This window comes from Paroedura picta, chromosome 10, assembly GCF_049243985.1.
Source record: "Paroedura picta isolate Pp20150507F chromosome 10, Ppicta_v3.0, whole genome shotgun sequence".
Lineage (NCBI taxonomy): Eukaryota > Metazoa > Chordata > Lepidosauria > Squamata > Gekkonidae > Paroedura > Paroedura picta.
In genome coordinates, this window is record NC_135378.1 from 88198192 (window position 1) to 88225282 (window position 27091).

At 52.0% G+C, this 27091-nt stretch overlaps 1 protein-coding gene across 4 annotated transcripts in view; it reads left to right on the top strand.

Annotated features, from left to right (window-relative positions):
- Window positions 1-24792, top strand: part of SEMA4F (ssemaphorin 4F) — a 37088-nt gene extending 12296 nt beyond the window's left edge. For 2 of the 4 annotated variants that reach the window (XM_077301426.1, XM_077301424.1), the window contains exons 2-14: window positions 5177-5328; window positions 9263-9322; window positions 9990-10088; window positions 10411-10504; window positions 13453-13572; window positions 13690-13832; window positions 14042-14217; window positions 19349-19487; window positions 19583-19805; window positions 19998-20107; window positions 20815-20975; window positions 21250-21308; window positions 21884-24792. In XM_077301426.1, coding sequence (XP_077157541.1) covers window positions 5177-5328; window positions 9263-9322; window positions 9990-10088; window positions 10411-10504; window positions 13453-13572; window positions 13690-13832; window positions 14042-14217; window positions 19349-19487; window positions 19583-19805; window positions 19998-20107; window positions 20815-20975; window positions 21250-21308; window positions 21884-22509 — 2162 coding nt within the window. In that variant the 3' untranslated portion in view covers window positions 22510-24792. Of the gene's footprint in view, window positions 1-4073; window positions 4159-5176; window positions 5329-9262; window positions 9323-9989; window positions 10089-10410; window positions 10505-13452; window positions 13573-13689; window positions 13833-14041; window positions 14218-19348; window positions 19488-19582; window positions 19806-19997; window positions 20108-20814; window positions 20976-21249; window positions 21309-21883 lie in introns of all 4 variants that reach the window. The other 2 variants (XM_077301427.1, XM_077301425.1) reach the window with 2 other exon arrangements.
- The last annotated feature ends 2299 nt before the right edge of the window (window positions 24793-27091 follow it).

Genomic DNA, 27091 nt, shown 5'->3' on the forward strand with positions numbered 1-27091 from the left:
TTGTCCACCACCTACATGAGCTGACGCCGCTTTGTTTTCCTCTCTCCATGTGGTAGTAGCTGTAGACTTTTAAATCCACCTTGTTTTTATTTTCTGCTGATGGTTATAAGGTTCTGGTGTGGAGGATCCTTTTGTGTTGCTTTGTTTCACATTATTGTTGAAGTTCTAATTATTGAAGAGCCTGCTTCCGCCCCCACCCCGCAAAGTTCTGCCTCGGCTCATGATTGACTCTGGGGGAGTTTTTGCAGGGGAGACCTCTTGGTTGCTGCCTCGGAGCAGCCGAGGGCGACTGGCCAGAGCAGTCCAGTGGCCAATGATGCCTCTAGGGCCGGCGACATCTCGGAGCGGGTGTGCCCACAAGCTCTGAGATCCTTTCACCCTTGCTCAGGTGGGTGGCAAGGGGAAGAAGCGTCTGCTGAGTCAGGGAGATGGGTAGTAGACTCTGTGCAGCAAGCACGTTGCCCTCCTCCTCCCGCAAGAAGAGACCAGCCACTGCCTGAGGCCCCTGGGACTGGCTGGGAGGCATCCTTGGGAAGGTGGCTGTTGCTGGCAGCCAGCCTAAACCTTTTTTTTTGAGGGGGGAGGCACCTGGCCTGCAGAGGGGTGCGGGGAGACAGGGGTGCTGGGCTCTTTGTTTGGGCAGGGGCAGTCGGGGTCTGGGGGACTGCTGGGGCCCAGCCTGAACCAGGGTGTCTCGCCTGAGTTTCTGGGGAATTTGGCCTAGATGTCCACACTGGCTGCCAGTGAGCGGAGGCCACTCTCCCCAGGCTTTAGGGGCAGGTCTCTTTCCCTCTAGAGCAGGGGTAGTCAAACTGCGGCCCTCCAGATGCCCATGGACTACAATTCCCAGGAGCCCCTGCCAGCATTCGCTGGCAGGGGGCTCCTGGGAATTGTAGTCCATGGACATCTGGAGGGCCGCAGTTTGACTACCCCTGCTCTAGAGCAACACTGTGATCCCCCCCCGCATTGTTTTCAAACCTGCCAGGGAAGGCTGAATACAAAAATTGCTACTACCTCCCCACCCCCACCCTAACAAACAGCAAGCCAGTGCCCCCCTCCCCCCAGCCCAGGGACACCAGAGTGGGTTGGGAGTCACTGGCTATGAAGGGTGCCTTTGGGGGACAGGGGAGTTGTTGGGCGAATGGCAAAGCACCCTTGGGAACAGCTTAGGCCTGTGGTCCACTGGGGGGGGGGGGGCACTGGCAGTGCTGGCTGTCATCTGCGTGGGGAGGGGGTGTTGGTCGGTCATCCAGCAGCCGGGCCTGGCTCCTCCTCCTCCTCGGGACCAGTAGGCGACGGCCCCTTCTCTCACGCACATCTTTCAATGAGACCTTTGTCCAGAGCTCTCCTTTGGCCAAGCTGCTTCCTGCTCGTATGGGGGGGGCAGCCATGACTCTTCTCCCCCTGCACTGGCCATGGGGACCCCAGCCTTTGGGGCCTGAACTTTGACAGGGGGTTGGGGGGGGATCAGATGGGTCAGCGTACGAAGTACACTTGGAGTTGTGGGTCAGTGTGCCCAAAAAGTTGGGAACCAGCACTGGAGGGAGATCATTGGGTGCTCCTGATCAGAAGGCCTGGTGGCAGAGTTGGGGATGCAGCAACTCCCTCCCCTGTGCTGCCTTGGAAACCGCCTGCCCCTCCCTGAGGCTTTCCTAGCCTGCACCAAACTGGGTTTTCTGATGGGTGCAAAGGAAACCGCTAGCCTGATGGGGGTGGGCTGGGGGGTCCTGACTTTTGGAGGCCTAGAACCCCGGGGAGATGGAGATGTATTGTGTATATGAAAACAGCGGGAACAGATAGGTGCTGGGGCTTGCCTGCCCACGCACACAGAGATTCTAGGTTTGGGGGGAGGGTCTGCAGTGAGAGCACCCTACCCCAAGCCCTTTCGGGCTAGCTCTGCTCTGCCCGCTTCCTGGCTGTCCCCCCCTCCCCCGCTCTGTGCCCTCTTTCAGCTGTGCACCCACCATTCCCCTGGCCATGCCAGGGGCATTTTCACAGGGTTATATATGCTATTCCTTTTACTCTGATTATTTTTTTGTGTGGGGGGAGTTGCTTTTGGTTTAATTCTGAGATTTTAATTGCATATTTGTGTGTGGGTACGTTTCGGGTGTGGTTGGGGCTGTATTTGCTCTGTATTTGTTGGTTTCTTCCTTGAAGAATTGAGGGCGTGTTTTCCAGTCTGAAATACACAGCTGAGCTTCTTATGGGGGGACACAAGCTGCTGGTCTAGGGCTGGCAAGAGCAAGTCTACCTACACGTGGCCAGTGGGGACTGACCCGGATGAGGAGCGGGGGGGGGGGGAGGTCCTGGGATTCAACAAAGGAGGGCTGCGTTGCGGCTGTAGAGCCCAGGCAGAAGCCCGAGAGGTTTTCCTGCAGCAGAAGCTTCCCTTGTTTGCATTTCAAGCAGCAGCAGCTGCTCTGCAGCTCTTTGCGTGGGAGTAAAATCTGGCTTTGAAGTGCAGCAGGACTCCTAGGTTTAACAGGCTTGTGAAACAGAGCTGCCATGGCCCATTGGCTGTCCTGCAAGGGGGTCTTGGTGCAGTCCGGGAAGGGGCTAAGGGGGGGGGGAGTCCCTGGTTGGTTGTGAAGAGCAGAGGGCTCCCAAGTGCACGGGTGGGAAGGAAACCCTCACCTTTCTTCCGTGGTGCACCCTAGGCAGACTGGTGGGGCCTTGACTGAATTGGCTGGTGGAAGCGGGCGTTGTGGCTGCCACGGAGCGGAACTTGCTGTGTCCAAATTGTGCTTATTCTGGGCCATTCTGAAGAGCTGGACCTGCACTGCTGGGTTTCCTGGGCTTTGCCTCCCCTGCCTGCCAGCAGCCAGGCAGTTGGTGATCAGCTTACTGGGAGTGATTTCTTTGCCCTGCCAGAGGGCAGGGAAAACCAGAGAGCTCTGCATTCTGTCCCTGCAGGATGCCAGAGAAACGTCCGGGTAGCAGTGTGTGTGAACAAGATCTTGGGGCACTTGTGGACTGTAATGTAATATAATATATGAACAGACAGTGTCATGTGGCAGTAAAAAAGTCAAATGCAGTCTTGGGCTGTATCAGCAGAGATATCAAAATTGCAAGATGTCCTAGTCCCCATGCTGTGTACCACATTGGTCAGACCACACCTGGAGTGCGGTTCCTGTGTGCAGTTCTGGAGACCTCACTTCAAAAGGACGTGGACAAAACTAAAAGGGTTCACAGGAGAGCAGCAAGGCTCTCCTGGGAATATTCAGCCTGGAGAAGAGGCCGAGAGGGGACAGAATGGCTGTCTTAAGTATTTGAAGGGCTGTGACCTAGAGCAGTGGTCCCCAACCTTTTTATCACCGGGGACCACTCAACAGGAAGGGAGGCACAGCCGTCGGCATGCCAGTGAGCGCAGGCGCGGAGCTCTGAACCTGCACATGTGCGCCTGCCATATCGTTGATGAAGTAAAGGGCTGGGGGGGGGGAAGGGGTCCTTCGCGGCCCACCTCCAATTAGTCAACGGACCACATGTGGTCCGCAGCCCACAGGTTGGGGATCGCTAACCTAGAGGAGGGCAGGGAAAGGTCCCTGTTGGCAGCAGAGTACAGGACCCACGGGAATAATGGGTTTAAACTACACGTCAGAGTAGTTCAGCAGTGGAATGGGCTGCCTAAGGAGGTGGGGAATTTCCCTTGATGCTGTAGGCTGATCCTGCCTTGAACAGGAGGGACTAGATGGCCTGGATGGCCCCTTCCCCCTCTAGGATTCTCTGGTTTTAAGGCCATACTTCTCCCAGCCCTGAGCTGGTGGGGCAGAAGGCAGCTTCTCTGCAGCCCAACAGTGGGCCTGATGGGCTCTGGGGCTGAGCTGGTACCTCACACTGAGCTGGTTGCTGGCTCTATGACTCCTTTGGTAGAATAGGAACAGGGATGCCCTCTGGGCCTGACCAGTTGCCTGGAAGCATTAGACACAGCTGAGGAACACTCTCTGCTGAAGGATTGCCCCCACGGTGGCTGTGCTCATGTGGCTGGGTTGATGGATGCTTGCATGCATGGCTGTGAAAGGAGCAGGGTGCTTCTGGGTCCTTTTGGGTCATTGACTTCTCTGGTCTCCTTCCAGGATCCTTAGTGGAGGCTAACAGTGCCTGGTTCATGCCTCTCTGGCTGGAGGGGGCAGACTCACCTGCAACTGTGCAGGGATTGGGGTGAGCGTGACACTTTCCGTGCTCTTTCCCTTTGTGCAGTGAGGAGCTGAGGCATCAGAGGGAGCAGCAGCCTCCTCCTTTAGCCCCTGGCAGGGGGTGGGGAGGCTCTGGGCCTTCCTCAGAGTCTTCCCAGATTGGCAACTGACCTCCAGATGGCAGAGATAGGCTCCTCAAGATGAAGTGGCAGCTGGGGTGGGGGTTGGGGTGGGGGGCTCTGTGGCAGTGCCTCCCGCCGAGCGTTTTCCTCAAGCACTGCCCCCAGCTTTTCCTGGATTTCCCCAAGCTGGAGTTGGCATTGTGGCCCAGCCGCATGGCTGCTCTGGCAGGCTGCACTGGATGACTGGTCCAGAGCACAGCTAAGGACAATGATGTCAGGGTGGAGGGAAAGCCATGCAGCACGGGCAAGCGAGTGGAGGAGAGGGCTCTCAACACATGCCAAGCACGCCAGTGGCCTGGCTCCAGATTGAGCTGTAGGCAGCAGCCTCACTGTGCGGAGGGGAACAATTGTGGCCAGTCTTGGCCAAGCCGGAGATGAGCAAGGCCTGGAGAGGAAGCTGCGGCTGGCGGGGTGCGCTTATGAGGAGCATAAACCACTCCTGACTCTTCCTCCTCTGGGGAAGCCTCCGGCTCTCTGCCAGGTCTGAGGCCAAATGTGGTTGATGTCCAGGGCCCTACTGCTCGAGTGCCTTTCTGGCAATAGCTCCACACACACACACACACACACACACACACACACACACACACATGCATTGGCAGAGGAGGGGTCTGAGCATGCTGTCTCTTGCTGATCTGAGAATGATTTGGAAGAAGAGGGCAGAAGAGGAACCAGGGAAGGCCAGGGCACCAGGTGGGGCTAGGGGTCACAGAGAGAGCACAGCAACCTGCAGAAGCCCTACCTCCCCCCCGCCGTGGGTCTTTGGGATCCTGCAACCCTAGGGGAAGCACCCCTCCCCACTCCTTCCCCCTTCAGGGTTGCTGGGGTATGTGGGGCATGACGTGCCTTCTGCTCTTGTTGCAGAGGTGGACCAGATGGTGCAGCGCTTTTCCCACCAGACAGCTTCCAACTACAGTGTGTTGCTGGTGGACCCAGCCTCCCATGCTCTCTATGTGGGAGCCAAGGATGCCATATTTGCCCTGACCTTGGATGGCATCAGCCACGGAAGCAGGATGGTAAGTGTGACTACGGAAGCCACAATGCAGTCTGGCACCAGCCACATTTTGCTGACCTGGGGGAGACCTTAAACAACTAAACTGAGATGCCAGTAGGGCTTGGCCAGGCCAATCTCAGCAAGACGGTGGGAATCCCTACCTCTGAGAATATGCACAGATCTGAGCACTCCCAACCATGCTTGCCACTCACTGATCCAGCCAGAGGTCCAGTAAAATAAACAAACAAATGGAAGAGCCCCTGTAGTGCTTTCCTGTGGAACTGAATCCTGCCCCGTGGACTGGCAATAAGCAAACCTTTTTAGTCAGGGAGAGAGAGTGGAAAGGGGACAGCTGGACTTCTTTCCTCACCAAGCACTCCTCTGAACGAGGTGGAGATGAACCAGGGGTGGTGGTGTGTCCGTCATATCTGCAGGGGCAGGACGGCAGGAAATTGATGCCACCATTCACCAAGTTGTTGAGCAGAGGACAAAGGGTTGACAAAGACACTGGAAAAATGGGCAAATGAGAACAAGATGCAATTTAATAAAGATAAGTGTAAAGTTCTGCATCTGGGTCAGAAAAATGAAAAGCATGCCTACTGGATGGGGGATATGCTTCTAGGTAGCACTGTGTGTGAACGAGACCTTGGGGTACTTGTGGATTGTAAACTAAACATGAGCAGGCAGTGTGATGCAGCGGTAAAAAAGGCGAATGCCATTTTGGGCTGTATCAACAGGGGCATCACATCAAAATCACAAGATGTCATAGTCCCATTGTATACGGCACTGGTCAGACCACACCTGGAGTACTGTGTGCAGTTCTGGAGGCCTCACTTCAAGAAGGACGTAGATAAAATTGAAAGGGTACAGAGGAGAGCGACGAAGATGATCTGGGGCCAAGGGACCAAGCCCTATGAAGATAGGTTGAGGGACTTGGGAATGTTCAGCCTGGAGAAAAGGAGGTTGAGAGGGGACATGATAGCCCACTTTAAGTATTTGAAAGGTTGTCATTTGGAGGAGGGCAGGATGCTGTTTCTGTTGGCTGCAGAGGAGAGGACACGCAGTAATGGGTTTAAACTTCAAGTGCAACGATATAGGCTAGATATCAGGAAAAAAATTTTTCACAGTCAGAGTAGTTCAGCAGTGGAATAGGCTGCCTAGGGAGGTGGTGAGCTCCCCCTCACTGGCAGTCTTCAAGCAAAGTTTGGATTCACACTTTTCTTGGATGCTTTAGGATGCTTAGGGCTGATCCTGCGTTGAGCAGGGGGTTGGACTAGATGGCCTGTGTGGCCCCTTCCAACTCTATGATTCTAGGATTCCCAGCCTCCGAGGACCCAATTTTCAATGGCAAGTGTGGTGGAACTGGCCCACCATTGCCTTGCAAGCCCTGTTCCTCTTTGCCCACCCCCTTTCCCTACTGGTTGCCAACTCCAGTTGGTCATAGTACAGGGCCAAAAGCTGGGAGGACCAGGAGTCCTCGCTGCCCCTTTCATTCCTGAGGCCTTTCCTCTGTGTCTCCCACAGCCCCAGCACATGAATACTGTGAGGCCAATGGGCAGCAGGCTACCACCTCCCTTCAGAGGATACGCTACCTGCTCCATTTCCAAGATGGGGGAGCTTAGTCTGGTCACAGAGCCATGGCCAGCTTCAAATTTATAAAAGCTTTAGCAGAATTAAAGAGTTGGAAGGGGACTCCAGGGTCATCTAGTCCAACCCTCAACAGAACAAGGATCATAAGGAGATTAAAGAACAAGGTTCATAACTGGATGAAACTCAATCCTTCTGTCCCTCTGCTAAAGCATACCCTATGAGAGATTAAAAATAGGGCAGGCACCTTTGCTTAAGGCGTTCTCCAGTTCTCATAGCATTGTCAGTTCACCTGGCAGCCACAGGGACCAAGATGGCTATTCATCATAGCATGCTCCCACCTTTCATGGTCAGAAGGTGAAAGAGATTCCCCTCCCTCCTATGGTCTGCAGCAGATATACCTCCCTTTCCCGTAGGGAATGTTGGGAAGAAGAAAGCCTTCTCCCCTTCCCTCCAGGTGCCTGCTTCCTGGTAGGCCAATTACCATCTGAAGGAGTAATTAGCTGCCCCCTAAGAGCCTCTTGTGGCGCAGAGTGGTAAGGTAGCCGCCTGAAAGCTTTGCCCATGAAGCTGGGAGTTCAATCCCAGCAGCCGGCTCAAGGTTGACTCAGCCTTCCATCCTTCCGAGGTCGGTAAAATGAGTACCCAGTTTGCTTGCTGGGGGGTAAATGGTAATGACTGGGGAAAGCACTGGCAAACCACCCCATATTGAGTCTGCCATGAAAACGCTAGAGACCATCACCCCAAAGGTCAGACATGACTCGGTGCTTGCACAGGGGATACCTTTACCTTTTACCTTCAGCTGCCCCCTAGCAGCACAGAGGTAAATACCTTTGTCCCTTATAAATCACAAGGGGAGGGGGGGTTTCGTCACAGCAATGAAAGAAAGTGAAACCAAAAAAGTCTGCGTTCATGTTTGCCACTTAAGGTGCGGATCTCTGGCTGTGGCTGACCGACCGGCCAGCAAAGAAGTTTGTCGGGGTGGGGAAGCTCTGAGCTGCATGAAATTAAGGAAGTGGCTTTCAGAGTTCCCCAAGAACTGGAAAAGGGAAGCCAAGTCTTTCCTCTCTCCCTTCCGCAATTTGCCCCTGCAAAACCAGCCTCCCCCCCCCCTCCCATCTCTGCCTTCTTCTGGGCCGGGACTCCTGAGGAGACTTCCCCAGGGCTGGGAGTTGAGGGGGGGTGGGGGTGGCAAAGGGACCCTGAAGCTGGGCCTTGCCAGGCATGATATATCAATCAATTTTATTTACGGTCATAGACCAGCCAGTAAAAAACATAAAATTACAAATATAACCAATTATAAATGGGTAAAAACTAAGAAATAAGAACAGTTGTATATGGATCCAATATAAAAGCACTAGGGAACAGGGTTCTTCCAGCTCTGCCTTATTTTTATAGCTACCCAAGCAAATCTAGCAATAATTTTTGTTAGATCTTTATTTGTGTCTGAAAGTAGTAGCTTAAGGCGCTGTTTCCTCAAACCTCTGGGGCATTCTGCGAGCAATGAGGCCAGTGTATTTATACGGAGGTGACGATAGAGCCTGCACTCAAATAGGACATGTTCAGCTGTCTCTATTTGACCTTCGCCACAGACACACTTATGTGCTTCTATCGGTAGCCCCTTGAACTTTCCTTCCAGGAAAGCGGAAGGGTGGGCATTATAGTGGAGAAGAGTAAAAGATCTTCTTTGTTCTGAATTCTGATCTTCTTTGTTCAGAATTTAGAAGATCAGTTAAATATGGCATTGAGACAGCCTTGTTAAGAAGGTCTTTCCCAAAAAGTGGGTCCAATATCTTATTGATATCATGCTGTCTTTCTACATCTATTACTCTGTTCCTTATTAGTTCTTTCGCTTTGTCATGTCCCAGGCCCAGAATAAATTGATAGGACAGACCATAGGAGCACAGCTTCTCTAATAGTGCTTTTAACCAGGGTGCGACAAATGAATCTGTCAGTAGGAGGCTGATAAGACCCCTCTGCCGAAATACCAGTTTAAGCCAGAACATAAGGGTTGCCATCCAGAGCCTAGTCTGAACATTAACCATTCCAGTCTCTATCCTAATTGCAATATTGGAGATGTTATTTGGCAATTGGAGAATAGTTCTCAGAAATTTAGGCATGATATACATTGGGGTTTAAAAGTTTTCTATTTATTATTATAATAAATATTTGCATTTTTAATTTTTTATACTTGTGCCTATTCTGCTGTTGCTCAACCACTTCGGTTCCTAAGTTGTGCCCACAGGTTGGGTTACTTTGTTGTTTCCTTGCCAAGCATGCCAGTCTCCTGCTTCTCCCAACACGGTGTTCTTTTCACTGTGGGGCACCTGTAGCCTCCCTGGAAGGAACACGAGACCCTTGTCTTTCAGGTCCCTTGGAATGTGCTCCAGAGCCCTAGGAATTCCTGCAAGATGAAAGGCAAAAAGGAGGCAAGTCTGTGCAGTTGCCCACCAGTAGACCGGACAGGGAGGGGCACCCCTGCCTTTTGCAGCAAGATGAGCCCCTCCCTTTGAACGTCCTGCGCTGCCCACCCATCCTCGGCTGACCAGGGCCCAGACTCTGGCCAGACCCTCTGAGCATTGTTGTGTGTGTGTGTGTGTGGGGGGGGCTGAAGGCCCATGGGGGTCGGTATCCCATGCCCACTGCCCTCCCCTCCCTCCCTCCCTCCCTCCCTGGTCTCCTGACTGCTGCTACTGGTGCAAGTCTCCCCTGCTTCTTGCTCCAGCGTGCTGGGCAGGGGAGGTCAGTCTCAGTCCTGTCTCCCGACAGGGCTTCTGCACTCTTTTCTTCCCCTAGTGCATGCAGCAGTGTCCCTCAGAGGAGGAGGGAGAGCTGCGGCAGGGGAAGTTGGGCAGGGGAGGCACTGTGGATCGTGGCCCTGAGAGCTCCCAGAGTATGGGGGCATGGCACACCACAGTGTCCAGTATCCCGCCCCCAGGGCCACAGTTTGCACCCGAGGAGGACTGGGCAGCTACTCTTGCAGCCACCATCACCCCTGTCAGGGGCTGGGTGGGGGTGGGCCCCAATCCTGGCCTTGGTGCGAGGCCCTTAGCACCCGGGGAAGCATTGTGGCTGATGGGGGTTGTCTTTCCACAGGCTGAGTGCCACAACTTTGTCCGGATCCTGGAGTTCGCTAACCAAACCCACCTCTTTGTCTGCGGGACTTTTGCCTTCGACCCACAGTGTGGCTTTGTTGTGAGTTGCAGCTGTGAAGCCGGGTGTGGGCATGGGCGTGGGTGGCGAGAGCTGCAGTGATGAAGGGTTGGGTATGGGGCTGTAGTGGTGGGGAGGGGGCTCCCCTTCTCCTGCCTCTCATGCTGGCCGGTGACTCATAAGTGGGCAACCAAATGCTAACCCTGGTCTTGCCACACCCCCCCCCCCCCACCCTGAAGACATTGGCAGACACCTCAGCTACGTTGTTTCATGGCAGCTCTGGGGTCTGGGATGCTACTGGGGGATTGCCCTCTGGGGGACTTCTTCCCCTCAAGTGATGGAAGATACCTTTGACCTCTTGCAGAAAGTGAGTGCTTTCAGCAGTGTGGAGAGTCCGGAGAGCGGCCGGGGGAAGTGCCCCTTTGAGCCTCTGCAGCCATCCACAGCTGTCATGGCGGGTACGTATTGGGCAGGGTGGGGCATGTCCTGGCAGTGCTTTTTGACATAGCTGAGCACAGGTGGCCACGCAAGCCTCAAGCTGGGGGTTATTTCCCTCTGATCTCCTCTGGGGCTGCTGAGGACTGGCTGTAGTGCTTCCCCACTGTGGCCCCTCCCACTGTGGCCCCTCCCACTGTGCTGGCTCAGTTGTGAAGGAGCCAGGCAAGGCGGATCCAGGAGGAAAAGGGGCTTTCTTGCTGGAAGACAAAAGGAAGCTTCTCCAAAATTCTTCACTCGTGCTCAGATCATTAACAAGCCGAAGTGCTGCTTCAGTAACAGACGGACAGTCTGGTAAAATGGTTAGAGTTCTGGATGAGGGTTGAGGAAAGCCCAGTCCAGACCCCTGCTTGGGCCCTTGCAGCCAGTCTACCTCACTGAGTTGTGAGGGAAAATGGGAGAGCATTGGGAGAGCCATGCTGGATCAGACCAGCATCCAGCTAGGGCAGCAACCCTATCTTCTCACATGGTGGACAGCCGGGTGCCCTGGTTGGTGAGCCAGTTGCAAAGCCCAAGGGCTGCCCTGCCCTGCTGCTGCCTGCAGGTTTTGGTGCCCATAGGATGGCTGTTTCTTCCTCACCCACCTTGGACTTTTTCCTTTTGCTCCCTGATTTCCCATTTGACTTTCTGGGAAATGAAGTTGTCAGCAGGACAAGTCAAGAATTTATTGGACTTTTAATTTTAGCAGACCTTATCTCCCAGCAGATATCTGGCTAATTGAGATCTCTCACAACCACTAGGTCTTGTCTCTCTGAGATGTTTGTAATCTGGTCTTGGAGCATCTCATCCAAGTCCTCCATCTGGTCTGGTGGTCTATAGCAGACCCCCAACATAATACCACGATTATTTCCTACTCCTTTTATTTTTACCCAAAGACTCTCAACTGAACTCTCGTGCTCAGACACATGTATTTCCTCACAAGTATACATATTGTTAACATATAGTGCTATTCCTCCCCCTTCTTTATTTGTCTGCCCCTTTGAAATAAATTGTATCCCTCAATCCTATTATTCCAGTTGTGAGAGTTATCCTACCAAGTTTCTGTAATGCCTATTAAATCATAGTCTCCTTCATTTATTAGGACTTCTAGTTCATCCTGCTTATTTCCCATACTCTGCACATTTGTGTAGAGACATTGTAATCCTTGATATGAGTACCCCAGGCTTTTAATTTTTGAACTTTCGTGTAAGTTAATAGTTCCCTGCTTATGTGCCATGTTGGTGGAATATCACCCACTCAGGACCAATTGCAGCTCTTCTCAGGGTTCTGCCCCTCACCCCTTTCAGGCTTGCTGTGAAGGAAGCCTTGAACAGGCATGGACTGAGGTCAGGAATGCCTTTCTTTCTCTATCTGTCCATTTGTGTGGGGTGGAGGGGCAGCCTGAGTGATGCAGGCGGATCTGTAGGCCATTTACAATCCTGCTGCAGCCAGTCTTTGCACAACTGGCTATTCCTAGTTTTTAATAGTGTCAATTTATTCATGGTCACCTCTAAAGCTGTTTAATCCCCCAGTAGTCATTACTTCTGTCTTCTTGATATCCAACTCTAATGCCTCTTTGTTACTTTTTGCTTTAACCGTCATTTGTAGTCATTTCAAGTCTTTACTAATTTCTGCCAGTCACGTAGTTTCATCTGCACATCCTTCCACCAATTTCCACTCCATCTTTATCTAGACCAGCTTCGTGTATGTTTAGCATATAGATTGAAATGCCAGGGAGATGACATACATCCCTGTCTGACACTTTGGCCATCTGGAAACTGTTCTGTTTCTCCATATTCTGTCCTAACAGTGGTCTCTTGTCCTGACCACGGGTTGCTCATCAAGGCAGTTAGATGTCGTGGTGTACCCATTTCTTTAAAAATCAACCGTAGCTTTGCACGATCCACACAAAGAAAGCTTGCTGTAATCTATGAAATGCCAACAGAATTCCTTTTGAAATTCTTTGGTATACTCTGCTAACCATTGTAAATTTGTGACATGATCTTTAGTTCCTCTTCCTTTTCTGAATCCAGCTTGAACATCTAGCCTTTCTTCTCTATTCATGGTGATGATCTTTGCTGTAAAATTTGAAATATCACTTTGCTCCCATGGGAATTAATGTCGGGGCCCAGTATTTGCTCGCACCTCTGACCTCTCTTTTTGGAATTCTAATGCAGATTGAACATTTCTGATTGGTGGACCATTGTGGTGTTTTCCATATTTGTTGCCCTATTCTTGCTAAGAATAGAATGGACTCCGTTTCTGTAGTTTGAAATGATTGTGGTGATTTGTTTCTCTCAGTTGCTTTGAGTGCTGCTTTTCTAAACTTACAGGCTCTTCATCAAAAGATTTTTCTTGGACGGAATCTGTCATTCTTTTAACCTCTTCTGGATGACTCTTAAGTGTATTCTTTCCCATGATTCTTACTTCCTTTTGATCAGACAATGTATTTATGTACTCATCAGCTTTTGGGGTCCTTAGCCTCAGAGGCACCACCAGGGGACATTTGCCTCCATCACATGTCCCTAAGTTGAGCTGTGACCCACGCGAAGGGATGGTCTTGATGCAGTCAGTCTTCCTCTCTGCCTACCACCCTCCCTGGATCGTGGCCTGGGCAAGAGGCCCTTCACCACAATATTTGCTGTGGGAGTTTCTTGCTCACACTTAATCTTTTAAAAATGAAGTTCCTTGGGGTGGAAGTAGGAGCACCTGCTGAATTTCTGTCCTCTGCTTGGGCTACTCTTCTGCATCTGTCTGGCCTAATCTTCCACCTGTAGGCTTACACTGGCCTCCCCCCCTCCCCCACATGGATCTGTGCAGTGTGGTGGTCTCACTTTTCATTAGCTTGGGTTTTCTCCTGAGAGACATCTCTGTGGCTCCAGTGGAGGTGGGATTTGGACTGTGCCCCTCCCTCCCTTTCCTTGCTATCTAGACGGTGCCCTGTATGCAGCCACGGTGAATAACTTCCTGGGCACTGAGCCCATCATCTCCAGAGCCACGGGGAACCCTGCAGAGCTGATTCGGACTGACACTTCCGTTGCATGGCTAAATGGTGAGTCAGCAGCTGCCAACTCCTTGGGGAAGGCCAATGAGACAAGGCAGCCGGGACGGGGGGGGGGGGGGTTGCAATGGCAAACAGTGCCACTCTCACTCCCTGCCTCTCTCCCAGACCCAGAGTTTGTGGCTTCAGCCTTTGTACGGGAGAGCAGGAATGGTGATGATGATAAGATCTATTTCTTCTTTACGGAGACGGCTCGGGAATATGACTTCTATGAGAAAGTCAAGGTTGCTCGGGTTGCCCGCGTCTGCAAGGTAGGCCAGACCTGTTGGGGGCCCTCTGGGATAGGGCAGCTGTTGGTTGTCTTCCGCATGGACAGGACCTTTTCTTTCTTTTGGTGCGTAGCCCTTTCCGCTTGCACCCAGCCCCAAGCACAATCCATCCTGTGTGCCCGTGCAGGCTGCCCCCAACACTAGCAGGCAATGCCTCCTGCCCACCCACTTACTTGCTGTTGCATCTCCAGGGGGACTTGGGAGGCCAGAAGACCTTGCAGAAGAAGTGGACCACCTTCTTGAAGACTCGGCTGGTCTGCTCAGATCCAGAGACTGGAAGAGTCTTCAACATCCTCAAAGATGTAGTCACTCTGTCCTCCACCAACTGGACGGGCACCATCTTCTACGGAGTCTTTGTTGCCCAAAGGTGAGCAAGGCCTCTGTGAGTGGGGTTTTTTTTAGGGGGGGGTGGTCTGTGGGGGTCTGTTTGATGCTTTGAATGAGGTGTGTCTGCCTGTCTCATTGTTATCAGTGGGGGATTGGTTGAACAGCCCACTGGTGCAAGGGGTGATAGGAGGGGCTAAGACTTGTGTTATAGTACTGTGAGGTTAGTGGGATGGGAGTAAGATGGGAACAGGTGGGTGGAAGATAGGAGGGCCAGCCAGGAGCCTAGGATTGATAACCTTGCTTTGACATTGGTGCAGTGTAATATAAGATCCATAAGAAATGCAACAGCTGCCATATAGAATTTTTTTTGCAGAGGAAAACATGGACCTGTCATAGAGGACTGAGACCCGGGCATGGTGGTGGGAGATAGTCGCTCTGAGAGAACTTGCCCCACCTGGGAGGCTTTCTCCTTCAGGGCACTCTCTGCCCCAGGGACTCCAGGCATTAAGTGTATGGTCCTGCTGTGAGTCACAGTGGAGAGTTTGGCTATCCAGCTGATGTACCTTATGCCTAATGCACTGGCAGAGGCCTTATCAAACCTACTGGAGCTGGTGGCTGGATGGGACTTGTGATTCCCCAGGCTGATAGTCCTGGAGGACTTCAAAATCCCCATGGATAAAGTCAGCCTCTCACAGGGGTTGGTCCTGGTCTCACCCATAGTGACACTGGGACTCTCCTAGTTCATTATTGGTCCTGCCCGTCAAGCAGGCCACACCCTGGAATTGATCTTTGGGATGGGGATACATATTTATATTTGTAGTTGTTAACTATCCCTTCCAGACCCTGCTGGCTCATAGTGGCTTACAATAAAATTCTATATAACCAGAAAAAACAGTACTAGCAGTAAGATCCTGTCTAAAAATCTCCAGACTCCAGCTTCATTTCCCAGAAAGTGGAAGGGGCAACCAGGGGGTCTGCTGTTTTAGACTTGGTTCTCCAATAGGGAAGAACTGGGAGACCAGGTAAAAGTTGTCAGCTAAACATCCAGAAGAACAGAGTGGTTCCTCATTCGAACTGGCTTCTTCGGGAGGTGATGAGTTCTCTTTCTTTGGGAATTTTTAAGCAGAGGCTAGACTTACATAATCTTACATAAATGTTGATTTTATGAATTTAGGCAGATGGTGAGTTGGTGGGCGGGAAGAGATGTGCCAGTGTTTGTCTCTTGTGGCCCTTCCTTGCATACCCAGGGAATTGCTAATTACTGTTGTAGGTAGGTGAATTTCCTCCAGGCCAGGCTGGATTATGGAGATTTTTGGTGGATTCACTTATTCTAACCCTCTGGAGTGAGCTTTAGCTTTTCTCTCTTTAGTCCCCTTCATTTATTAGGACTTCTAGTTCATCCTGCTTGTTTCCCATACTCTATGCATTAGTGTAGAGATGTTGTAATCCTTCATACGAGTACCCCAGGCTTTTAGTTTTTGAACTTTCCTGTAAGTTAATAGTTCCCTGCATAGGTGCCATTCCTTTAAATCTGCAGTATTCCCATCTACAGTTAACTTCCTCAGATTAGGCTTTGAATGTACGTCTTGCTCCCCCATTTGACTTAATTTAAAGCCCACCTCACTGGATGAGTTCAAATCCCCTGGGCCGGATGAAATGCACCCGAGAGTGCTCAAAGAACTTTCTGGAGAACTTGCAGAACTCTTGTCCATCATCTTCGGGACCTCTTTAAGGACTGGAGATGTCCCGGAGGACTGGAAGAGAGCAAATGTTATTCCGATCTTCAAAAAAGGGAGGAAGGATGACCTGGGAAACTACAGACCAGTGAGTCTGATCTCTGTTGTGTGGAAGATAATGGAGCAGGTATTAAAGGGAGCGATCAGCAAACATCTGGAGGACAATTTGGTGATCCAAGGAAGTCAGCATGGATTTGTCTCCAACAGGTCCTGTCAGACAACCTGGTTTCCTTTTTTGACCAAGTAACAGGTTTGCTGGACCGTGGAAATTTGGTTGATGTTGTTTATTTGGATTTTAGTAAAGCTTTTGATAAGGTTCCCCATGATGTTCTGATGGATAAATTGAAGGACTGCAATCTGGATTTTCAGACAGTTAGGTGGATAGGGAATTGGTTAGAGAACTGCACTCAAAGAGTTGTTGTCAATGGCAAATACTCCAGAAGATAGAGACAGAGTTCAACGAGATCTGAATACAATGGAAAAATGGGCAAATGAGAACAAGATGCAATTTAATAAAGATAAGTGTAAAGTTCTGCATCTGGGTCAGAAAAATGAAAAACACGCCTACTGGATGGGGGATACGCTTCTAGGTAACACAGTGTGTGAATGAGACCTTGGGGTACTTGTGGATTGTAAACTAAACATGAGCAGGCAGTGTGATGCAGCGGTAAAAAAGGCGAATGCCATTTTGGGCTGTATCAACAGGGGCATCACATCAAAATCACAAGATGTCATAGTCCCATTGTATACGGCACTGGTCAGACCACACCTGGAGTACTGTGTGCAGTTCTGGAGGCCTCACTTCAAGAAGGATGTAGATAAAATTGAAAGGGTACAGAGGAGAGCGACGAAGATGATCTGGGACCAAGGGACCAAGCCCTATGAAGATAGGTTGAGGGACTTGGGAATGTTCAGCCTGGAGAAAAGGAGGTTGAGAGGGGACATGATAGCCCTCTTTAAGTATCTGAAAGGTTGTCACCTGGAGGAGGGCAGGATGCTGTTTCTGTTGGCTGCAGAGGAGAGGACACGCAATAATGGGTTTAAACTTCAAGTACAACGATATAGGCTAGATATCAGGGGAAAAAATTTCACAGTCAGAGTAGTTCAGCAGTGGAATAGGCTGCCTAAGGAGGTGGTGAGCTCCCCCTCACTGGCAGTCTTCAAGCAAAGGTTGGATACACACTTTTCTTGGATGCTTTAGGATGCTTAGGCCTGATCCTGTGTTGAGCAGGGAGTTGGACTAGATGGCCTGTGTGGCCCCTTCCAACTCTATGATTCTGTGATTCTAGGTCCGCAAGACTCTTCACAAAGAAATTTGTTCCCACCGTCCTGAAGTGCAAACCGTCTCCTAATAGAAGAGCCTCATCACAGTAACGCAATCTATGGTCCAAAACCCCAAACCTTCCTGATAACACTAATGACACAGTCAGTCATTCATCTGTATCATTTTCCTTTCCCTCCCCAAGCCTCGGCTATTAACAGGAAGAACAGATGAAAACACAACCTCCACTTTCCCCCCAAGGCCATGTAGTCTCATTTCATGTGCTCCACACTGCACTGGGCTGTATCATTTGTTCCTCCGTGAATGAGCATGAAGGGACATCTGTCCTTGGCTTTCACAAGTCTTTCTACCCTTTCCGTGACAGCCTTGATTCTTACACCTGGTAAACAGCATTCCTCAAAAGACAACAAGTCTGGTCGAAAAACTTTAGCTTCGACTCACCTCAATAGGGAATCCCCAATTACCACCACGTGTCACCTAATCGTAAAACATTGGGCAGCAGAAGAGCTCGTCCTCGCATCTGTAGAATCTAAAGTTTAAAACCATGACTGCATTTCCTCTCCTCTGCTGCCAATAGGAACATTTCCCTGCCCTCCCCTAAGTGACAGCCTTCCAAATACTTAAAAACAGCAGTCATGTCCCCTATCTGACTCCTCTTCCCCAGGCTGAACCTTCCCACATCCCTTAGCCTTTACTCCTAGGGCTTGGTCCCCCAGGGCCCAGATAATTCTCATTGCCCTCCTATGCATCCTCTCAGTTTTGTCCACAGAGATCCAGTACTGTGCCCCACACCAGGTATATATAAGAGCATCCGGAAAAAATGGATTCCCTTACAGAAATGCTCTGGGTGGAAATAGTGGGCCCCAAAGGAAAGTTGACTCAGGGGAGTTTGCTGCTGCCCACCAGATTAAAGGTGAGAGAGAGAAGGCTTTCTCAACCAGGGTTTCATAAAACCCTGGGTTTCCTGAATGGGTGGGAGTTTGTTTTTTTATTTATGTATTTATTTATTATTGCATTTTTATACTGCTGCTTTCAGAAACTGGCTTGCAGCAGTTCACAAAACAAGAAAAAGAAAAAAAAACAATATCAGTTAAAAATATATCCCATTAAAACAACCTCAACATATAGAAATTGTTTTAATGGGATATATTTTTAACTGATATTGTTTAACTCCATCACAAAATGGTGGAGTTAATTATTTATATAAATATTTTCTTTAATTTGTTAAGTGTTTATCAGGTGATATGACCATATATGATCATGTCAGTCCGCCCCCTTTCCCAAAATGGCCAATGATGGGCCTGGAGGGGGTGGGAAAGGGAGGGGCCCCAGGTGGGCATTTACACAGCTAGGCTTCCTAAGCACGATTGCACCACTTCTGGGGTTTCTTGTTTCAAGGGCTTTTTCAATGGTAAAAAAGCTGAGAAAGGCTGGGTTGGAGGATGATTTTTAAGAAGCAGAAGAAGGGAAGCTGCTTGACAGAACAACTGTGTTAGAACAGGTGATTTTAACTACCCACACATTGATTGGGTGGACATGTTGAGTCAGGAGAAAGAGACTAGGTTTCAAGAGGCTTTCCATGGCTGTGCCATGGGGCAGATGGTCACTGCACCTACTGTGGGGGACGCAATCTTGAACTGGTCCAAAATAATGCTGGTCCTAAATAATGCTCAAAAAAGGGTTCCGTATATGGATTTAAAATATTTCTTATCCGCCTTTTCTAATGCATGCTTCCAACCATGCCAATAAAAACCTGAATGCTACAAAACTGAAATAGTGCCTCACTTCCCTGAGACACCCTTAAAAGTGCTGCCCAGAAGCTCTCCTGGGGCACTGTGACCTGTCTTGACCTCGTGGGCATCAATGGCATCCTCTTTGGAGTGGGCAAGTAAGGGAAGGGCCCTGGAGTTCGAGGACCAGCCGAAAGGCGTTTTGGTGCTGTGCCCCTTGGAGTTCCCACCTGCCTCCCCTTTCTGACGTGCCAAGCAGAAGCCTTGCCCGTCTTGAGCATGTGGCTCAGGAGAGGTGGCCCAACCCGGCCAGTATCCACACTTCTGGAAGGCAGGAAGGCAGCCTGGCACAGCCGCAGAGGCCGAGGGCGGGCAGAATTCCACACCAGAGCAGCAGCTGTTCTTTTCCTTCCCCCCTTGCAGGAACGAGGGCCCTGGCTCTGCCGTTTGTGCCTATAGCCTGGAGAGTATCCGGAGAGCCATGGATGGGCGCTACAAGGAGTTCAAGAGGGATTGTGACAAAAGGGGGCAGGACGAAGTTCCTTACCCACGGCCAGGGGCAGTAAGTGAATGGGACCAGGGGTGTGGTGGTGCTGGTGGGGATCCCACCTGTGGGGTCTGGCCCCCTGCCGATTTCTGATGCAGCTTCCTTCACAGTGCATCACCAACAGCATGAAGCTGGCTGGCTTTGGGTCTTCTCTTGCCCTCCCGGACCGAGTCCTGACATTTGTTCGTGACCACCCGCTCATGGATGAGCCAGCCTACCCGCTTGAGAACAGGCCCCTGCTGGTGAAGCCAGATGCACGGTACCGCCGACTGGCGGTTCACCGGATCAGAGCCCTCTCCGGGCAGGAGCATGACGTTCTGTACCTGGGGACAGGTGAGGGGCTGGATTGTGGCTGGGGCCTGCCAGTGAGGGGTGGGGAGGGAACAGAGGCAGAGGGGAAGGCATCTTGTGACGGGTGGGCTAAGCAGGGGCTTATGGCCTAGGAGTGATTCTGGGAAGATGGGTATGACAGAGGGGCTGTTCACAGAGGCTGTCCAAGTCCCCAGACCAGTCTTCTCCCCCCAGAGGATGGACATTTACACAAAGCTGTAAGGATTGGCCCTGACGTCTCCCTTGTTGAGGACTTGACACTGTTTGCGGAGCCCCAGCCGGTCCAGAACCTCCTCATCCACCAGGTGAGGCCTTTGGTCCTTCGCCTTCGGGGAGGAGGGGAGCCACCCCTCCAGCAGAGGCTTGCCTTTCCCTTTCCCCCAGTAGCTGGGCCCCATCCTGCCCACGTTGGGTGGACGCCCTTCAGTCACATGGCTCGGGAGGCACAAGAGCCGTTCTTGCCCCCCTCCCTCCCCCCCCGGTTGCTGGCTAGGAGCTCCTGACTCCGCCCAGGGACTCTTTGCTGCCCTTGCTGAGGGCGGGGCCTTGGGTGCCTTTGGGTCCGTGAGCCCGGCAGCGGGTGTGTGGGAGGGGGGAGTCTCTGGTCAGCGCAGGAGAAGGGCCTTTTCACAGCAACATGGTGGTCACTCTTTGTTGCCCACGTGTGGCGCAATGTATTTAGAGGGGGGTGCTTATGGTTGCTCTGGCATTTCCAGCATCTTGGAGGGGAGCTCGAGCAGAGGGAGCCTCAGCCAGTCCCCCCTAGCTCAGTTGTCAAGGGATGGGCAGCCCCCTGGGGCCTGCAGTTGCTGGATGCAAGCCCCCAAGAGGGAGAGGGGCTGCTCCTCACCTGCAGGTGTTGGTTGCCGAAGCCACAGCAAGACAACAGAAATGTCCCCCACCCCACCCCACCCCACCCCTTGCTGAAGAGGCAGAGGCTGCCCTGCACAGTGGGTGCCTTGGAGGCCGACCTTGGGTGCAGATCCCACTGAGGCCTGGCCTGTCTTCCCAGCAGAACTGGCTGTACGTGTCCTCTGACAGCGAAGTGATCCAGATCAGCACCTCCTACTGTGCCAAACATCGGACCTGCCCAGACTGCCTTTTGGCCAGGGACCCTGCATGTGCTTGGAGTCAGGAGCTGGGGGCCTGCAGAGATCACCACGGGCACACAGGGTGAGTGGCACAAGCGGGCAGCAGCCTCCTCTGTGCACAAACTTCTTGCTCCGGGACTTGGCGGGGCAGACAGCCCACTCAGGCCTAGTTCTCAGTGCCTTATGGGGCTCCCGGGCAACCCAAAAAGCCAAGTACAGTGCCAGCCAGAGAGCTGGGCAGAGAACAGGTGGGGGGGGGGGGTTGGTGGAGGCAGGAGGGCTGGAGGCTGCTCCTCCTCTTGGGTGTGGAGGCAAAGAGCACAGCTGTCCTCCAGCCCGTGTGTCTGCTTTTTCAGGCTCCTCCAGGATCTCACAGCGGCAAAGGTACTGGCGCTCTGCTCTCCAGAGAAAGAAGGTAGGCCTTCCAGCCCTGTCTGGTCAGGCTCCCTGGGGGTAGGGGGGCTACCTTGTTCATCCACAGCTACAGAGTGGGCCTAGGGTGGTATGGGAGCTGGAGGAGTGTGTGCGTGGAGGAGCACATTGAAGTCTATTTCTATCTTGCCCTTTCCCCATAACCAAGTGGAACACAAGGTGGGCCACATGTTCCATGGAGTGAATGTGCAACAAGCTGGCCAGGTGTAAAAAGAGCCTCGTATGGAGGGAGGCCCCAGACGCCCACCCCAGTCCATCACTTGGTTGTGAGCTTGGGCCATTGGGGCTCAGAGGCTCCCAGACTGATGGGTGGGAGGCTGGGGCTGCCCTGGCAAAGACGGTGCCCCAGCTCCTGCTGATGCTGCTCTGGCTGAGCTGCTGACACCCTCTGGCCACTTCCGAGGACCTGAGAACTGTGGGCTGCCTGTGGGCTTTTCAGATGCTGGAGCATCGATCCCAAGGGGAATGCAGAGTAGATCCAGCTGATGTCTGTCTGTTGGCTACCCTGCCTAGATTCTCTGGGGCATTTCCTCCTTCCCCCCCCTCTCTCCCTGGCAGAGGCGCCCCCCATGGTTGAAGTGGCAGCACCGCTGGCGGCCCGCATGATCCTGCCCTGCACCCCTCATTCCACGTGGGCCACCTGTGAATGGCAGAGGCCTTCTCTGGATGCTGCCCTGTCTGCCTTGCGTGGTGATGGACTGGAGCTGACTGTGACAGAGGCTGCTTTGGGGGAGTACACATGCCGCTGTGCAGAGGCTGGCGTGAACAGCATGGTGGCATCCTACAGTTTGGTGAGGGCGGCCTTGGCCGGCCCCAGTGCCTCCCGATTGGCTGAGCGCAGTTATTGTGTCCTGGTGGGGATCTTCAGCTTCATCTTGGGCATCATCGCCAGCACTGCCTGCCTTCTTCTGCATGAGCGAAGGCGGCGGGAGCGCTTGCAGCGAGAGCTGATTTGCCGAGAGCGCAATGGGCTGGATCTGATGCAGTCCACCACCACCAGCTGCAGCCATGAGCCACAGACCCCCAGCTCCCCGGAGGATGAGCGCCACCCACTGGCCACGGCCAAGAAGAATGGCAGCCTCAATGGCTACCCCCACCTGTACATCAATGAGTTGGACACAGAGCAAGCCCGCATCTACTTGACGGGGGTCCCGCTGGCCAAGTGTGACGAGACCTCCATCTAGACAGGCTCCCTGTGCTTGCGCTCTTGCTGGGCCCCTGTGGGGTCTGCTCCCTGGAGCAGGGTGAGCCGAAGTCACAGTGCTGCTTCCGTGTGCTCGACTGGCCGGACTCTCCGTTGGGACGCTGCCGGCCTAGGCAACCTTGGGTCAGCATGTGGCCGGACTCTCCGTTGGGAAGCTGCCGGACTAGGCAACCTTGGGTCAGCGTCCAAAGGGATCCTGCTATCAGGAGGGAGCTCAGACCAAAGGTGGTCCTCGTGGAGCGGGCCAGAGGGCTTCTGCTCAAGCGCTTTCATACTCTGCGGAAAACCAAAGGGCCACGTGGCTGGATGCTGTGGCCCAGAGCTGCTCTGGGACAGTGATAATGGGTAATGGACTGATGTGTTTGGTATGAAATCTGCTAGACTGCCACTCCCTGCACCCCAGGCCCGCACTGCCCCCTCCCCCTCGGCTCCTCAGCTTTGTTTGTTCGGAGGGGGCGGTCCCTAAGGCCTTCTTTGTCCTCATTAGGCGTGTCATGCTGCCCTTTCAAAGAGCAGGCAGACCTCCTGTGCCGCAAGAACCCCATTCCTTGGGGGCCCCTCTTGGCTGCAATCAGATGGCAAAGAGCCCTGTTCTCAGCCCCAGTAAGGATGGAGCTGCCCACTCCCCTTCTTGGCTCCCTCCAGGTCCATCCCTGCAGCCAGCCCTGCTGTCCCCTTGGCCTGGCTTGTTCTGACTACCATCTCTCCTCCTTTGGGCAGAGGCCGTCACTCTGAGGCTGCAGCCTGCTCTCCCACCCGGCTTCCTCATGTGCTGGCTGTTCCCCTTCCATCCTGATGATCCTCCAAATGAGAAGGGGGGGAACCTTTCTGTGAAACGGGTCTTGTGTCCTCTTAGTGTGAAATTTTTGTGGTTGTACTTATACATTTTGTGACTTATTAAAAAAATGAAGCCAAAGAACTCCATTGGCTTCAGAGGTGGTCATGGACCAGCTGAGACCTGGATACACCAGGGCCCCACCACCAATGAAACAAGCATGGAGCTGTGGGAGGAAATGCCACAGCAGAGTGGCTGCGAGTTTGTCTCCTTCCAGGACAGCAGCTAGCCTGTGCATACCTGCCAGGTACAGGGGCAGGGAAAAGATAAGATGTCTCTGAAAGTTACCCCGGACACTTTCTACATTCAAAGTTGGTGTCCTTTTGCACATTCTTGTGCAGCTGAGCCACCACTAGTATTAAGTGCTCCAAGACATGGAGGCCTAGATCTTTGTCTGTTTGATTGCTCGGGGGGGGGGGGGTGTCAAGGAGGGCCTGGGTGTTCAGGTTTCTGCTGTGGAGGAAGGCAGGGAGTTATTGCTGTTGGCAGCAGAGGATAGGACCTGCAGTAATGGGTTTAAACTAAGTGTGGAATGATACCAGCTAGATATCAGGAAAAGAATGTTCACAGTAGAGTAGTTCAGCAGTGGAATGGGCTGTCAAAGGAGGTGGGGGGCTCCCCCTCACTGGCAGTTACATCCACAGATCAAAACTGTAAAAATGGTCCGTGCCAGTTAAATAACAAAATCACCAGAGTATGTTGCATGCTTCATAGAATCTGTAGAAAGACTAAAGTCCTTGGTGGAAATGGGATCCACAGCTCCGTCCCTTCTCTAGGGACGCTGCTCAGTTCCTACCTGGAAGAAGGGAGAGGGATTTCCCTTGGCGTACCACTGACTTATCTATCCGCCTGTCTGTGTAGGGGGGAAGAGTACGGGGCAGGGCAGGGCGGGGGTGTCTCTGCTTTGGCGGACAGGTACAATCCCATGGAGGATAGCACTTCCATGAATATTCTGGGCCTAGCTTGTGGCAGGCTTTCAAGAGGAGACTCTTCTCTTTAGTTCTTTGGTTGGTATACAACTGACATTTGTATACCATTTGTATACAGCTGGCTCCAGTTGTCAGGGGAGGAGTTCCTCCTTCAAGCATCTTGTGCGTTCTGTTCTTAAGCATTTGAGTGTGTGCATACCCCACCGCCCCCCGAATTTCACAACCCCCCCCCTCTCTCTCGGAGGCCCTTCTGAACCGCAAGCTAAAATGGAGATTTTGTGAATGGGTCTTTGGCTGGAGAGCTGCTCCTTGTGGGCAGGAAGGGTTACTGCACCCTAAGTATGCAGGATTCTCTCCTGCTCCCCTAACATGTCAGGGGTATCTGACTGTACAGAGGCCTGGACTTAACTACTGTGCAGGATGGATCTAAAGTTATTTTATTTTAAAAATCTGATTTAACTTTTATTTTTTTTAATAAACTGGATTTTTACTTTGTAAAGTTTTAGCAATAATGTCTTTTAAACAAACAGCAAACCCTGGAGCGACCATGTATAGTGGTTAGGAGTGGTGAGCCAGGTTTGAATCTGGTGAGCCAGGTCTGATTCTCCGCATGCCGCCAGCTAGGTGACTTTGGGCTTGTCACAGCACTGATAAAGCTGTTCTGACCTAGCAGCAATATTGGGCTCTCCCATCCTCATCTGCCTCACAAGGTGTCTGTTGTAGGGAAAAGGAAGGCAATTATAAGCCACTTTGAGCAGGGCCGGATTTACATGAAAAGAGGCCCTAGGCTATTCCACTTATGTGGCCCTTTCACCTCCCATTTTTAAGTTTGTAAATTACATGAAAGATAATAAAATACATCATTACTGTGATATATATCAATATGTTAAATGAAACATGATTGGTACTAACCTTTATAAAAAATGTGGAATATAGGCCCCTCTTGATCTTGAGGCCCTAGGCTGAAGCCTAGTTAGCCTATAGGAAAATCTGGCCCTGACTTTGAGGCTCCTTCTGGTAGAGAAAGCAGCATATAAAAACTAAGACTTCTCCTTCTAGCTTGGGTAAAGAGAAAGATGAGTGCAATTCTGTATATGTTTTGCCATTAAATCACAGCAGACTTTGGAGGATGGGGTCGTCCATGGGGTCGTGATGGGTCGGACACGACTTCGCACCTAACAACAACACAGCAGACCTCCCTGTAGAGCTTTCAAGGCAAGGGACAAACAGAAGTGGTTTGCCATTGGTTGCTTCTGGTCAAATACTCCAGCCAGCCCTGCTTAGCTTCTGAGAGCTGACAGTATTGGGTTAGGCTGGGCAATGCAAATAGTAAAGGTAAAGGTATCCCCTGTGCAAGCACCGAGTCACATCTGACCCTTGGGGTGACACCCTCTAGCGTTTTCTTGGCAGACTCAGTACAGGGTGGTTTGCCATTCCCTTCCCCAGTCATTACCGTTTTACCCCCCCAGCAAGCTGGGTACTCATTTTACCGACCTCGGAAGGATGGAAGGCTGAGTCAACCTTGAGCCGGCTGCTGGGATCAAACTCCCAGCCTGATGGACAGAGCTTCAGACAGCATGTCGGCTGCCTTACCACCCTGCGCCACAAGAGGCTATAAGACAGCCCCCTAACAGAGGAAAATGACACAGGGAGTCTGTCCGAACCAGTCCTGTCAAGGTCCATAGCCCTTCCCTCACCCTGCACTAGTGGCTGGTACTCTCCATGCAAACGACTGTATACGCCTTGCATTGGGGAGGGCAGGCATTCTGTCCAGTTCCCTAGTGGACATCCTGTCTGAGTGGCCTGAGGTATTCTGGAACCATTGAGCCTGATTTGGGGGTGGGGTGGGGACTTCCACTTTAGTTTCTGAAGGTTGCCAGCTGTAGCCAACCTGGGACTTTTTAGTCTCTCTGGCTGCCATGGGCCCTCCCAAGTTGTGATGAGGATTTTAAGGCACCGTCTGGTTTCAGGGGCAGCAGTCTTGCCTGCAGCCTGCTCTGACTGCAATTCAACCAAAGGGTGGAGGTTTCTGACACTGCATGCGTGTGAAGTTAGATCTACCCGTGGATCCTTCTGGATTACAAAATGCTCTGAGGATTTTGAGGATTAAAAACAAATACTCTGCTAAGGCTGTCAGGGGAGCTAGAAGGATCAGTTCCTAGAAGCTAACCACAAGGTTTCCCTTGGGGACCCCTTCTATCCTTGAGGCAGAACGTGGACCTGTGGTGCACCTTAGAACCAGGTGACCTGAAGAGGGCCAGACCAAATCTCGGAAACTGTTGGGGAAAAACTGGGCCTGACTCATTACAACACCTATGAAGTGAGTGACAGCTGAAGAGAAATGTGATTTTTCTATTTCCAGAGCACCTGCTTGTTTACAGCCATCCCCACTTAAGGTCACCAGGGAGTGACGTCATTTCCAGGCATATCACTCTAGGAATCACTAGACACTGTCTGGTTTGCTACAGTTTATATTTATTGCTAGAGCAACGCCGTGTCATGTCTGAATTTTCCCCGGTGATGACATTCCCAGCTTCCTTCACGTTACCCAGCACAGTTCTGCAGCCCTGCTGAGAATACTGGATCAGATGTTGGGATTCACTTCCTGTTTCAGACCAGGAAGTGACATCATGACACTAGGGATTTCAAATCCCCCTTTGCAGTCAGTCCTGATTTTCCTACCTCAGCAGAAATTACTGCCTAGCCTTTTGTCTTTCCCTGTCTGTCCCCCTTTGAGGAAGAGTGCTTGCACTCGAAAGCTCACGCCTTGAATAAATCTTTGTTGGTCTTAAAGGTGC